Source organism: Schistocerca gregaria, chromosome 2 (genome assembly GCF_023897955.1).
Source record: "Schistocerca gregaria isolate iqSchGreg1 chromosome 2, iqSchGreg1.2, whole genome shotgun sequence".
Lineage (NCBI taxonomy): Eukaryota > Metazoa > Arthropoda > Insecta > Orthoptera > Acrididae > Schistocerca > Schistocerca gregaria.
In genome coordinates, this window is record NC_064921.1 from 358388911 (window position 1) to 358404718 (window position 15808).

The 15808-nt window shown below is 38.9% G+C and overlaps 1 protein-coding gene across 1 annotated transcript in view; it reads right to left on the reverse strand.

Annotated features, from left to right (window-relative positions):
* LOC126337063 (general transcription factor 3C polypeptide 1) overlaps window positions 1–15808 on the reverse strand; it is a 333645-nt gene that overhangs the window by 163561 nt on the left and 154276 nt on the right. The window contains exon 17 of the mRNA XM_050001392.1: window positions 12332–12503. Coding sequence (XP_049857349.1) covers window positions 12332–12503 — 172 coding nt within the window. The remainder of the gene's footprint in view (window positions 1–12331; window positions 12504–15808) is intronic.

A 15808-nucleotide genomic window follows, 5' to 3' on the forward strand; every position in this document is an offset into this window, starting at 1 on the left:
GCGGCCTATGACAAGTCACAACACTAACAATACTAACAAACAAATCCTGCAGCGTACAGTCTGAACATTGTTCCTATAAAGTTGGGTACCCATACAGTAAACAGTTTTCTGTCTACTTACTCAAGTAGCAAAAACTTAATTATTACCATCCTGTACTCTCCAATTTCCACTTGATGGTAAAAATCAAATGAAAGCTAAAAGTGAGCCAGAGTGTGATCCATTATTCAAAGCATGGCCAGTATATGACAAGATATATCAACAGTGCAAGAATGACTCCAACCTAAGGGTCATGTCGCAACTGATAGAAGTATGTGACCACTTTGAGGATTCCTTAGTTTCAACAATATATGCCACAAGAATGATACTGATACAGAATAAAGCTGTACATACCTTCAGGGGCACAGTCACACTGTATTTGGAATTTCTAAGTCTTCTGCAGTTGGAGCAATGCTGTAATGAATGTAGTCATAAAACTGCAAGACAATTTAGCAGGTAAGGGTCACATTGTGCACATTGGTTGGTTTTATAACAGCTCTTGAAGTAAAATGCAGTGGCATTATCAAAAAGAATAGTAGAGGAATGCCATCTGCTATGTCTGATATATATCTCCAACATCTCCAACAAAATGAATTGATTTTTCACCATAACGGAAACATTTTAGCCTTATGGTGAAAATAAAATACAGAGGTTTGCATGATAAGCACAAAGCACAGAGGAGACATGCTTTCCCACACTAAAGGAAGACAAAAAAAAATTAAATTAGCAGCAGTCTTCAGTTACAATAAAAACAAACTTGGTTTGATCTCAGTGACTTAAAAATGTCATAAGGAATATTTGACTACTGAACTGTGATGAAAGCTCTGCGGAGAAAGCTTTCCTTCCATCTACTTCTCGTGGCTGTTTCAAATGTGTGAACATTATATACATAGGTAAGGAAGAAAAACGTTTGCATGAGCCAATTGATTATTTGTTTGCAAATATCTGTCAATGACATGTAGTACAGACACTCAACCTTTCATGAGTAATACTAATATTTTAAGGCTGTTACAAAAAGGAATGAAAAAAAAACACAGCTAATGTAGTGTGTGCTCGGAAAGAGGCAAGGAGGAGGAAGAGTAACAAAAGGGAACGATACATTGTTTCAGCATGGTGTATATAAAATGGTGTCTTGTGTGCAATATGTTTCCAGCCCTATCACATAAAAAAGAAATATTTGAAATATCAAGTCATTCTCATAACATGTTGTTCTTTTCCACTGTACACAGAGACAAAAGGTTTAATAGAAGAAGAATATAATTCACATCTACTGAGAAAGTAACTCACTTCAAAATTGTACCAGAGAGTCAAATTATAATGAAAGTGTCTGGCACTGGATGGAGGAGATGGAGATAACTGGCTGGCACATTGTATGTAGTTTAAAGTAAGTGATTGGCACTCAAAATGCTCCTTGCACAATAGCCACTTTCCTCAACAGGCATAAGAGTTATGCTGTAATTGTATCTCTAGAATGTAGGTGATAGTAATGTATGGGTGTATACACTAGTCACGAATGTGTTGCATGATGAGAGAAAGGGCGACTGAAACCTTGTGCTGGCACATACCTTACTCTTCTTTTATAGCACAAAGGGTAATAACAAGTTTAATGTCATCATCTGATATCACATACTCCTATTCCTCGATAGACAGCAGAGATATTTGGAGTTTTCTCCAGAACATTACCACCCAGTCTGGTGATCAGAACCATGCTCCATCACCTGTCCTCTACTAGTGTGAAAATGCTTGTGGTAAAAATTTCTTTAACCACCAGAATTCAAATCAGCTATCTCTGAGATGGGCACAATTGCAAATACAGAAGTTAGAGACCTCAGCTATGGAGCCAGGTTTCCATAAAGGAGCTTTTTTGGAATACACTTATGACACCTATCCTAGAATATTGCTATGGTATTGGAACTAATACCAAAATTGACTAATGTGGGCCATTCAAAATATACAAAGAAAGGTAGCATGAATTGTTACAGATCTTTTGGGCTACAGAGATTGGTCACAGTAATTACAGCATGCACAGAGGCATTTTAAGCAGTCATTCTTCCTGTGCTACATTTGCTAATGGGATGAGAAGAAAGGCAAATATGTGTTACAGTGGGAAGTAACCTCTGCAATGCACTTCACAGTAATTACTTAGCTGTAAGTACTTGACCAAAGACTATTTTAACAGCAAGTGCAGTAAGTGTTATAAATAACAGCTTCTTCTGTCACTGCACAATTCAATTTTGATACCAGTCAGCTGTTGAATTGACAATTTTTGTCCCAGCCACCAATTTTGCAATGATGAACTAGCTGTGTATATTGGCATATGCTTCATTTTCTGATTTCCAAAAACCTTAACCATAAGGATTGATCCAAGACGTAATTAAAGAGAAAAAAGATAGGCAGTTTTCTAAAGTAGGTTACTCAAACAAAATACTGATCAGATTATTCAGATTTTCTAAATAATGAACAAGAGCTCTGAATATGTGTTTCAGAATTTTGTACAGCAATATATGAATTTAGATGCCAATACAACAAATGGTGGAATGAGAGAAAAAAATAATCTTATAGATACTCAGAATGGAACTGTCAATACAAATGGCATTTAAAAAAATCTGAGTTGCTGATGTAATTAAAACAATCATTGAAACACAGAAGCTGTAGATGCACATGTGTACAGTTATTTTGATACTCAAATAGCAAAACTTGTTGACTACTTTTCAAATCTCATCTCTTACTTTATCAGCATCACCTGATTTATTTCAACTACATTCCACTAATCTTGTTTTACTTTTCTTGATATTCACCTTATAATCTAATTTAATGACACTATCTATTCCATTCAACTGCTTTTGCAAGTCCTTTGGCGTCTCTGGCAGAATTACAATATCACTGGCACAACTCAAAGTTTTTATTCCTTCTGCTTGAACTTTGAGTCCCTTTCCTAATTTCTCCTTGGTTTCCTTTACTACTTGCTGAATGTACAGATTCAACAACATCAGGGAGAGGCTACAACACTCTTTCACTACCTTCTCAATGGCTACTTCCCTTCATGCCCTTTGACTCTTCTTACTGCAGTCAGGCATCTGTATAAATTATAGATAACTTTTCACTCCCTGTGTTTTACTTCCATTACTTTCAGAATTCCAAACAGTATATTCCATTGAGAGTGTCAAAAGATTCTACTAAAGATACAAATGCTACAAACTTACATTTGACTTTCGAAAATTTTTCTTCTAAGGTAAGTTATACGGCCAATTTGGCCTTGTGTGTTCCCACACTTCTCCAGAATGCAAACTAGTCTTCTCTCACGTCAATTTCTACAGTTTTTCATTTATTCTGTACATAATTTGTGTCAGTATTTCACAGTCTTGGCTCATTAAACTGATGTTTTACTTATATCCACACTTGCTAGCACCTGCCTGCTTTGAAATAGGAATTTTACATTCTTCTTGAAGAATACAGGTATTTAAACTGTCTCATACATCTTATATACAAGGGGGAACAGTTTTATCATGCCTGGCTCTCCCAAGGTTCACTATAATTTGATGGGTATGTTATCTATTCCAGGGGACTAATTTTAAGTTAGGACTTTCAGAGTTATGTCAAACTGTTCTAGAAGGATCATATCTATCTCTTCTTCATTTACTTTTTCTCCTAGTATAATATTGTCCGCAAGTCTCTTTCTCTTACACAGATCTTCTACATATTTCTTCCACCTTTCAGGCTTTCCTTCTTTGTTTAGTGTGGGTTTGCCATTGGAGCTATTAATATCCATGCAGGTACTTTTCTTTTCTCCAAAACTTTCCTAAGTGCTGTATCAATCTTTCCCACAGTCACTGACACATCTACAGCATTTCATTTCTTTTCTAGCCAATGCTGTTTTGTCAGTCTGTACGTCCACCTGGTGTCTTTATACCCCTTTGCCTGCTTCATTTGCTGCACTTTTCATTTCTCCCTTTATCAATTAGGTTCATATCTCATAAGGATTTTTGCTGAGACTTGTATTTTTTCTTACTGAACCTCTACTTCCTTAATTTTTTCATCTCTCAAGACTATCCCTTTATCTCCCTCACCTCTGTGTCAGTTAATACTTGGCTAATGCTCCCTTTGAAACTCTCAGCAACCTCTGTTTCTGTCAACTTATTCAGGCACCATCTCCTTAATTTCCTACCTTTATGCTATTTCTTCTGGTTTAATTTGCAAATTACGGTCAGGGTCCACATCCACCGCTGGAAATGTTTTGCAGTTCAAAGTCTTTGATTCAAAATCTCTTTTTCATCATTCTGTAACCTGCTCATTCTGTAACCTGAAGGGACTGGATAAAAATATTGAAACACCAAAAGCACAACATCATGCCTAATATGGTGTAGGAAACCCATTGTAATTAAAAATAGCTTCCAGTCATCTCAGGAAGGATAAATAAGGGTCCTGTATGTTTTTCAAGGGAAACATATATCATTCTTCTGCAAAACTGCGGCACTTTCGAGTAACGATGATGGAGGTGACTAGCAATCACACACCTTTCTTTATAAAGTAGGTCACAAAAACTAAATAATATTGAAATCTGGTGATTGTGGTGGCTAGGGGAGATGCCACATTTTGCCCTTGTGCTCGCAAAATCAGTCCCGGATGATGTGAGCTGTGTGAACAGGGACCCTGTTGTCTTGGAACACACCATCACCATTGGAGAATAAACATTATGCCATGTGATGAGTCTGATCAGGCAAAATGGTCACAACCTGCTACCTTGCAGAGTGACCCTTGGGCTCAGGGATTCTCACAATATGGTGCCCAAATCATCACTGAACCCACACCACATTTCACTTTTGGAATATAAACTTGATCAAAAGCTGGAATCAGTGTAAAATAAAACTCACCCAATTGAACAATTTTCCCTTAATGCAGCATAGTCCAGGTTGTATGGCTTCAGCACCACATTTTCCTGTATTTGGGCATTTGCATCATTGATGAGTGGTTTTGGAATTCCATTTCACCCTGCAGTTCCCTGCTTAAGAAGCTCCCTTCTTGTTGTTTTGGTGTTAACAGTGTTCACATGTATGACATTCAGTTCTGCAGAGACTTTTGCAGCTGTTGTTACTTTAATTTTTGTCTCAATCCTCTTCAATGACCATCTGTCATGATCGCTCAACACCCACTCTTGGATGCACTGTGAATTAGTGGCTGATGTGGTATAAATCTTTCATACATCACTTCCTGAAGCACCAAACATTTTGGATCTCTTTGTTATGGAAGCATCCAACATGTGAACATTAAAAGTTTGCCCATGTTTGAATTCACTTGACCCTGACAAAATGCACTCTCAGCTACCCAAAACACTGTTCTGACCATGACTGACACTTGCAACATAATGAAGAAATTGCACAGGTGCCACTCATGGTCAAATACAACAGCACAACCAGCAGGCTTGGCTAGCACCTGAATTTATGTTCAACTATGTATTTCTCATGGTATTTCCACATTTTTATCCAATCCCTGTAACTGAAACTGTACAATGTCTACATGTCTCCATCCAGTATACAACCTCATTTCATGGTTTTTAAGCCTGGTGTTAGCAATAATTATATGCCTATTAGTTCCACAGGTGATGAAGATATTGAAACAACATATGATGAGATAAAAGAAACTATTCAAACAGTTAAGGAAGACTAAAATTTAATTGTGACGGGAATTGGAATTCAATAGTAGGAGAAAGACAAGAATGGAAAATAGTAGGAGAACTCGATCTGACTGAATATTTGTGTCAGATCTTGACAAGAGATCAAAGTGATGCAGAGACTGGCATACTGGTTTAAATGTAAAACTGTGCAAAACAAAATGGTATCCTAGAATTACAACATCAATGAGTCACATCTGAAATCTGTCAGTGGTAATAAAAATACCTGGAGGGGAGGGGGCAACAGGGGGAACTTGCCTCATCCTGGAATCTAGACCACAGAATTATTACTCATATATTGAGTGAATAACCAACAATTCTCCGGGATATTACAAGTTTTTTGTTTCACCTATAAAATTTAGTTCTAATGGCGTGATATGCCTTGAAATTGACCAACTCATTTATATAAAAAATAGCAGTTTTGGAGCTTTGCCCTAATAAGTGGTGCATTTAAAAGTATCTTTGTTTGACCATCAACTGCATGTTGGAATTAGCTGGAATATTAATGGAAAATACTGGTGTGTGTGACAAAATACCAGACGTGATTAGCGGTTTAGAATGAAAACTACAGATTAAATCACGAACAGTTTTGGGTACATCTGGACCCTATTCTGTGAGCCACAATATTAAAAGTGGATAAACAGACTGAACAAAGGCTGGAATGGGAATTAATGATAGCTGAAAAAGACATTTTTTTGTGGTGAGGACGCACTATCAGTTAACAAAGTATTAACACTAATTAGATCTCTGTCAAGAATCTCAAATAACAGTTACAAATATGTTACTCCATTTGATATCTTTGGGTATCAGTTGATGAACAATGTGAAACTGGAGTTTCTCTTGGCATATAAAATATTCTAAATTTATGAGTATGCGGCTGGGCGATATATTTGACAACAGCTGATATTTCGACAATGGACACACCATCATTTACAAGGCACAAAAGCAATGAGAGAGTGTTATTCAGGAAATTACAAATCTTCATGTGTGAGGCATATGTCAAAAGACACACACACACACACACACACACACACACACACACACACACACACACACACACCATAAACATTACTGCCACCACACAACTAAAGACAACCAGTGTTAGAAGCTGTCAATTGTGAATAGTAAATAGCAGTGTGTGAGGTAGCATTAACTCCGTCCCTCTTTTGTTTCTGAATGCCAAGCAGAATTTCTTCATCTACATCTACGTGATTACTCTGCTATTCTCAATAAAGTCCCTGGCAGAGGGTTCAATGAACCACCTTCAAGTTGTCTCTCTATCGTTTCACTCTCGACTGGCACGTGGATAAAATGAGCACTTAAATTTTTCTGTGCGAATGCTGATTTCTCTTATTTTATTGTGATGATCATTTCTCCCAATGTAGGTGGGTGCCAACAGAATGTTTTCACAATCAGAGAAGAAAACTGGTGATTGAAATTTCATGAGAACATCTCATCACAATGAAAAAGCCATTGTTTTAATGATTGCCACTCCAATTCATGTATCATGTCTGTGACACTATCTCCCCTATTTCACAATAATACAAAACGAGCTGCCCTTCTTTGTACTTTTTCGATTTCATCCGTCAGTCCCACCTGATGCAGATCCCACACTGCACAGCAATATTACAGAATAGGGCGGACAAGCATGGTGTCAGCAGTCTCTTTAGTAGACCTGTTGCACCTTCTAAGTGTTTTGCCAATGAATCACAGTCTTTGATTTGCTCTTCCCACAATATTATATATGTGATCGTTCCAATTTAGGTTATTTGTAATTGTAATCCCTAAGTATTTAGTTGAATTTACAGCCTTCAGATTTGTGTGACTTACTGTGTAATCGAAATTTAGCTGATTTCTTTTAGTACTCATGTGAACAACTTCACACTTTTCCTTATTCAGGGTCAATTACCACTTTTCGCACCATACAGATATCTTATCTAAATCATTTTGCAAGTCGTTTTGATCATCTGATGACTTTACAAGATGGTAAATGACTGCATCATCTGCAAAGAATCTAAGACGGCTACTCAGATTGTCTCCTATGTTGTTAATATAGATCAGTGACAATAGAGGGCCTATAACACTTCCTTGGGGAACGCCGGATATCATTTCTGTTTTACTCGATGACTTTCTGTCTATTACTACAAACTGTGACCTTTCTGACAAGAAATCTCTAATCCAGTCGCACAACTGAGGTGATAGTTCGTAGGCATGCAGTTTGGTTAGAAGATGCTTGTGATGAACGGAGTTGAAGGCCTTCTGGAAATCTGAAAATATGAAATCAATTTGACATCCCCTGTCGATAGCACTTAGTACTTCATGAGTATAAAGAGCTAGTTGTGTTTCACAATAACGATATTTTCTGAAACTGTGCTGACTATGTGTCAATAAATAGGTTTCTTCGAGGTACTTCATAATGTTTGAATACAGTATATGTTCCAAAATGCTACTGCAAATCGACATTAGTGATATAGGCCTGTAATTCAGTGGATTACTCCTACTTCCCTTTTTGGGTATTGGTGTGACTTGAGCAATTTTCCAGACTTTAGGTACGGATCTTTCTGTGAGCAAGTGGTTGTATATAATTGCTAAATATGGACCTATTTTATCAGCATACCCTGAGAGGAACCTGACTGGTATACAATCTGTACCAGAAGCCTTGCCTTTATTAAGTGATTTAAGCTGCTTCATTACTCCGAGGATATCTACTTCTATGTTTCTCATCTTGGCAGTTGTACTTGATTGGAATTCAGGAATATTTACTTCATCTTCTTTGGTGAAGGAGTTTCGGAAAACCATGTTTATTAACTCTGCTTTAATGGCACTGTCATAATCAGTGACTTCACCGTTGTTATCGCGCAGTGAAGGTATTGATTGCATCTTACCACTGATGTGCTTTATGTATGACCAGAATCTCTTTGGGTTTTCTGCCAGATTTCGAGACAGAATTTCGTTGAGGAAATTATTAAAAGTATCTCACATTAAAGTACACGCCATATTCTGAACTTCTGTAAAACTTTGCCAATCTTGGGGATTTTACGTTCTTTTAAATTTGGCAAGCTTTTTTCATTGCTTCTGCAACAACAATCTGACCCGTTTTGTGTACCATGGGGGATCAATACCATCACTTATTAATTTATGTGGTATATGTATCTCAATTGCTGTCAATACTATCTCTTTGAAAACATTCCACAACTTTTCTACACTTACAAGATCAGATCAGAAGGAGTGTAGACTGTCTTTTAAAAAGACTTTAAGAGCATTTTTATAAGCTTTTTTAAATAGATATACTTTGCATTTCTTTTTGATGGTTGTAGGTGTCATGGTATTCAGCCTAGCAGCAACTGCCTTGTGGTCACTAAACCCTGTATTCATCACAATACTCACTATTTGTCGACGATTATTTGTTGCTAAAAGGTCAAGTATGCTTTCACAACCATTTACGCTTTGAGTGGGTTTATGAACTAAGTGTTCAAGATAATTTTCTGAGAAGGCATTCAGTACAATTTTGGATGACGTTTTATGCCTGCCCCGTCTTTAAACATATAATTTTTCCAGCATATCGAGGGTAGAGTCACCACTGACTATAGTTGTATGAGCTGGGTACTTATTTGAAATGAGACTCAAGATGAACTGCTCAGCAACTATATCTTCTGAGTTGGGGGGTCGGTAAAACGATCCAATTAATAGTTTAGTCCGATTGTCAGGTATAACCTCTACCCATATTATTTTCACATGAACTATCTACTTCAATTTCGCTACAAGGCAAACTACCTCTGACAGCAATAAATACTCAACCACCAATTTTATTTAATCTATCCTTTCTGAACACTGTTACATCATTTGAAAAAATTTCAGCTGAACTTATTTCCAGCTTTTGAACTTCAGCCAGCTCTCTGTACCTACAACTATCTGAGCTTCAGTGATTTCTATTACGGCTTGGAGCTCTGGTTCTTTCCCAACACAACTATGATAATTTACAACTACAATACCAATTGTTTCTACAACCACCTTACTGTGTTTTACCTGGCCACTTTTAGACAGATGTCCCTTCTGTGGTTCCCTGAGACCCTCTAACCTAAAAAACCACACAGTCCCTTCCACACAGCCCCACTACCCGTGTAGCCGCCGCCTGTGGTTCCCTGAGACCCTCTAACCTAAAAAACCACACAGTCCCTTCCACACAGCCCACTACCCGTGTAGCCACCGCCTCTGTGTAGTGGACTCCGGACCTATTAAATGGAACCCGGAAACTCACCAACCGATGGTGCAAGTTAAGAAATCTGCATCCTACATGGTCACAGAACCGCCTGAGCCTCTGATCCAGACCCTCCACTCGGCTCAGCACCAAAGGACCACAGTCGGTTCTATCAGCTATGATGCAGATGGTGAGCTCCGCCTTAAATTCGGAAGCAAAGACTGGCAGTCTTTACGATTTCCACTAGCCGCCCGAAACCAGACAGAATCTGCTCCGAACCAAAGCGACACACGTCATTGGTAACGACATGAGCCAGCACCTGCAGTTGGCTGCACCCTGTACTCTTCATGGCATCTGGAAGCACCCTTTCAACATTCGGAATGACTCCCCCCCAAAATGTACATGGAGTGCACACTGGCTTCCTTCCCCTCCTTGGCAGCCATGTTCCTAAGGGACCCCATTATGCACCTAACGTTGGATCTCCTAACTACCAGCAAACCCATCCTCTGCAAATGCCCAGACCTTGCAGGCCAAGAAGCTTCCTGTGGAGCAGGGTGGATGACTGCATTCAGCTCAGAGACACCATCAGCCACAGATAACATCCAAAACCTGTTTGTCAAACGAAGCAGGAAGGCCCAACAATTGGCCCCTCGGGAAGTTTTTCGCTGCTTGCCAGACTTTGGAATGGTCTCCCACTCGACCAACCATGGGTGAGGGATCAACCGCAATGCAGGCAGTACCCAGGGTGGCCACATCAGTGGACCAATCGGAGGACAAGTGGGACGTGGTCGATGTCCCTTGCATCCCTGCATTCGATCCCCCACAGTGACGCCCCTTGGCAGCAGCCTCAAGCTGTGTGAAGGAAGCCAAAGCAGCCTGGAACTGTGAGTGAAGGGTCGCCAACTCAGCTTGCATCTGTACACAACAATCACAGTTCCTATCCATTACTGCAGTTGCTTAAGCAAATATCTCATCTCTATTCATAGGGTCAGTTGCTAATTAAATCTCATTAGCTTTCTTAATGACACAGTCCCAATAAGTGGGTCTTCAGACCAGAATCTTCATTTTGTCATATTCATTAGGATGACTGGTGCCAAGACCAAGTTCTGTAGTAGCAGATTCGCTTGGCTCTTGGAAGCATGTGTGGCAGTTACATGCTATATAATGGTCCTGATGGTCTGATCAATATATGACATTTCACAACTACAATGGATACAGCAGATGACTGTCTTGCACAAACTCAATATCACCTTTACAGACCCTAATCTTATAAAGTGGATGAAAAACATGTTTCACTTTTTTTTTCAAAATGCTGTTAGAAATGCTACCTGCAAGGCAGAAGGGTTATGAACTTTGATGTCACCTCATTATTTTCATCTCTCACCTGTTTCACAATTTGTCAATGACACAATGCTCATCTGATCTTTCTTTCACTGCAGCCATTCTGGCACAAGGTGACTTCGATTAGGAGTAACTCAGCTAATGAGCATTCAGTCTGGGATGATGTGGGCTCTTTGAACCAAGGTATTAAGAACCCATCCATGCTCAGTTAGATGGTGATAACTATTAGCCTGAAGATAAAAATCAGTGTGAGTTGGCTTCCTATGAACAGCATGTTCCAACACACTATCAACTTTTATCCTAACCACTACATTATCACTAAAATTTTGCAGCAAGCATTCGAGTGGATTGAATCCAGAACTTCCAAACACCATTTAAATTCGTACTTCCAAGAGGTCGGACAAGATGAAAAAATACATAGGCTTCAAAGCTGGTGACTCCAGGGCATGTTACACAAAATCGTACCTAAACAGACTGGCAATACTAGCTGACAAAGGACTCTCCACGGTAACTCCATCTGCCTGGTCACAGAACTGGTTATTGCATAAATAATGGTGCAACTACTGGTTACAGTGTGTCTGGATCAATGTTTTAAATTACATTAAACCATTAAGGCCAGAACTTTCAACAAAAATCAATATTCAAGTAGATGGGGTTATGAGTTACCATATTCACAATGGAAGAATGCGTGGAACTACTGCAGTAAGTTTTTAAGGCAAATTAGAGTAACAGCAAACCTCAGGTATCAAAATCTGTGTGTATCAAACTAAAATTTATCCAAATAATACACTAAAAAGCAATTAAAGTAATATATGGAACTGTGCAGTATGCTTTAGCTCTTTAAAGTGACAAAAGAATAGCAGTACAATAGATAATCATACAAAAAGTGGAGTTAAAGTACTCCTTGATGATTCTTGAAAGCAGTTATTTTCAACTCTTAAATATGCCATCATAACAATGATTGAAAACTTCTAAGGAGCGACATTGTTTTGTCACTTTCTCTCATTACCACTAGAGACAGTTGTAGCAATTGAATCATAAGCTTAATTTTGTTTATCATTAGAAAAATTGAAAAACATGAAACATACGAGAAAAGGGCAGAATCCAGCCCTCCGGCGCCTCTTTTGTCACCTGGGACATCTCCTACATCCAGCGACTCAATTTCTTGAGGAGTAACTGGTTCCAGTGACTTTACCATGGCTGGCTTGTTGTGCAACATCTCCAGCACTATGTCTTTTCCTGCTACACACAGCCGCCCTCCTGCAGTAAAACGTTATATTAATACCACTCCTAAACCTTTAGAATAAATTAACTAACACAATGCATAGAAAACTGAAACAGCTGATTTATAAAAGATTAAATAATGCCACTGTGAGTTCTGGAAACTCACCATTATCTGGAGAAACAAAGAAACATCTGAAGTAAAAGATGGGAGTAATCAGCTCCTTTACAATCTGTCCCTTCAGAAACAGGAGTATGTTGCTTAACTTCATGTGAAATAATTTGTTCTTAAGCTGTTAATAAGCTGGTCTCTCTCTCTCTCTCTCTCTCTCTCTCTCTCTCTCTCTCTCTCTCTCTCTCTCTCTCTCACACACACACACACACACACACACACACACATATGCACACACCACCACACAGAACTACACATTCAGAAAGTCTGCTGTGGAGTAGAAGAAGCAGACAAGTAGACAGAATAGATACTTCACATAACTTGGACTGTTAATGCTGAATCCTTACTATTTTCTATGTTGCACTAAGGTAAAATGATTGATAGCTTCTATTACTATATTTATGAATATCACTGTTATTTTCAAACTGCGATTGTTATTGACAACAAATGATAAGGCAATAAACATAATGTGAATCTGAATATCTGAATTGTTGTGCCAGCCCATGATTCAACATTTCCACTATATGGTGAGTAGCAACCTATCCTTTTCATAATATTGTCATCATTCCACCTTGGAGTTTGCATTGCTTGATTTTACCCCTAATAGACATTTGTGTGCAGTTAAAACTTTCCACCTCTATGAAGAGTTGCCTCAGAATATGATTTTATGAAACATTAGTTAACGAAAATTAGAAAAGTAAGTCAATTTTTTGACATTGTCATTCCCAAGCTCTGTTATTACCCATGATGCAAATGCTGCAGATCTTATAAGGTCTGTAACACATGACTTCCAGTTTAGGTTCTTCTTACTATTAAAGCTCAAGAATTAATAATGTTCTGTTTATGAACTGATTTTTACTCATGCATTATATTTAGCACTGGGGTCAGGTATTGTGCACTACAGAACTGCATGTATTATGTTTCAGTTAAGTTCACTGAAAGTCTATTTGCAGAGAATGAATTATAAAGACTCAAAGAAAAAGAATACCACCACCAAAAAATAATTACTGTAGAGTAATGAAATTTTGGGAATACATTTGTCTAGGTAACATATTTAAGCGATTAACATTGATGGAATACATGTCAATATAAGCATGAAAGAAGCCTTGAAAATGTGTAATGCTGGTACATTAAGAACAAGTGTAACTGAATGCAAGGATACAAACTAGCATGCATCGCATTGTACAGGTGCTGGATGTTTATGAGATGGAGTTCCATGCCTGGAGCACTTGGTCGGTCAATATAGGGACAGTTTAATGCTGTTTGTGGATGATAGTAGAGTTGGAGTTGTCATTTGATGATGGTCTATAAGTGCTCGACTGGAAACAGATCTGCTGATTGAAGAGGCCAAGGCAACACATCAACAGTCTGTAGTGCATGTTGGGTTACATCAGCGGTATGTGGGTGATCATTATCCTATTGGAAAACAACCCCCGGAATGCTCTTCAGGAATGGCAGTGCAAGATTGAATCACCAGACTGACATACAAATTTTCACTCAAGGTGTATGTTTCTGCTGTCATATGAAATTTCACCCGAGACCATCAAGCACACAGAGACATTAGTTGCAGGCCCTCAACTGGACTTCTGTTAACCAACAACACATGGCCATCACTGGACTGAGGTAGAACCAGCTTTCATCAGAAAACACACGAGATCTCCACTCTGCCCTCACCCCCAAACGAGCTCTCCCTTGATTCCACTGAAGGCGTAAATGGCGGTGGTTGGGTGTCAGTAACCGATTTGTAATGGTTCGTTGTGTTACTGTGGTTCCAACTGTTGCTCAAATTGTTGCTGCAGATGCAGTATGATGTGCCAGAGCCATACACCAAACAAAATGATCTTCCCTCTCGGTACCGTCACATGGGCATCCAGAGCCTGGTCTTCTTGCAACCATACATTCTTGCGACCACTGCTGCCGGCAATCATGTACAGAGGCTACATTCCTGCCAAGTCTTTTTGAAATATCTCAGAAGGAACATCCAGCTTCTTGTAGCCCCATTACATGACCTTGCTGAAACTCAATGAGGTGTTGATAATGGCTCATTGTTGCCTCAAAGGCATTCTTGCCTATGATCAGCTCATCACATCCAATCTCAAATGTGACTAATGCTCACAACTGTTAGTGTGTATCTAAAGCAAACCTGATTTGCATCCTCACAGTGGCATAAATCTTACATGACTGGTGTGAAATTTAAATCAAACAATGGAAACTCCAGGTAGGAATTTCAACAACATAGGAAAAGAAAGATTCCTACTTACAGTACAGAAGACACATTAAGCTGCAGACAGCCACAATTAAAACACATTTACAGAAAGCTTTTGGCCACAGTCTTCATCAGTAAAAGAGAGTCACACATCATTCACACACACAAGCAAGCACACCCCACACACACACGACTGCCCACTCCAGCATCTCGGCTCAAGATGCTGGAGTAGGAAGTTGTGTGTGCATGAGGTGCGCTTGCTTGCGTGTACGAGGTGTGAGTGTGTGTGTGTGTGTGTGTGTGTGTGTGTGTGTGTGTGTGTTTTATTGCAGAAGGCTGTGCCGAAAGCTTTATATGAGTGTCTTTTAGCTGTGCATGTCTGCAATTTGGTGTGAAATTTAAACAGCCACAATCTTTCACATGTTTCTACATGTTTATGTCACGCAATTCCTTTTCGGTGTTGCAACTTTTTTTCTGTCAGTTTAATTTTACAGAATATTTTGTTTACATATTCAAGTGGAGCCTCTCAATTAGGCTTGATAAAAATTCTGGCATCAAGCAAAGAGAACTAATCCAGTTTCCTGGAAGGAAGAGAGGAAGTAATTAGGTGAGTTTAGGGTTTAAGATCACACTGACATTGTACTCTCCTCAAGTCAGTAGAACAGAAAGGAAAATTATGGTTTAATAGGCTATGAATGAGGTCATTAGAGATGGAGCTCAAGCTCAGACTGTAAAATGACAGAAACAAAATTGACCACGTCTTTTTCAAAGGAACTATCGTGTCATTTGCCTTGAGGGATACAAGGAAATCACGGAAAGCCTTATCTGGATGAGTGAATGGGGATATGAACTGCTGCCAAACCAAAGTCCAGACTCTAACCAGTGCACAATCTCGCTCAGTAGCATGAATTCAGAGCTATCTCTACTTGTTCTAACCACTTCATCTAATTTTCGAATACAGTGTGT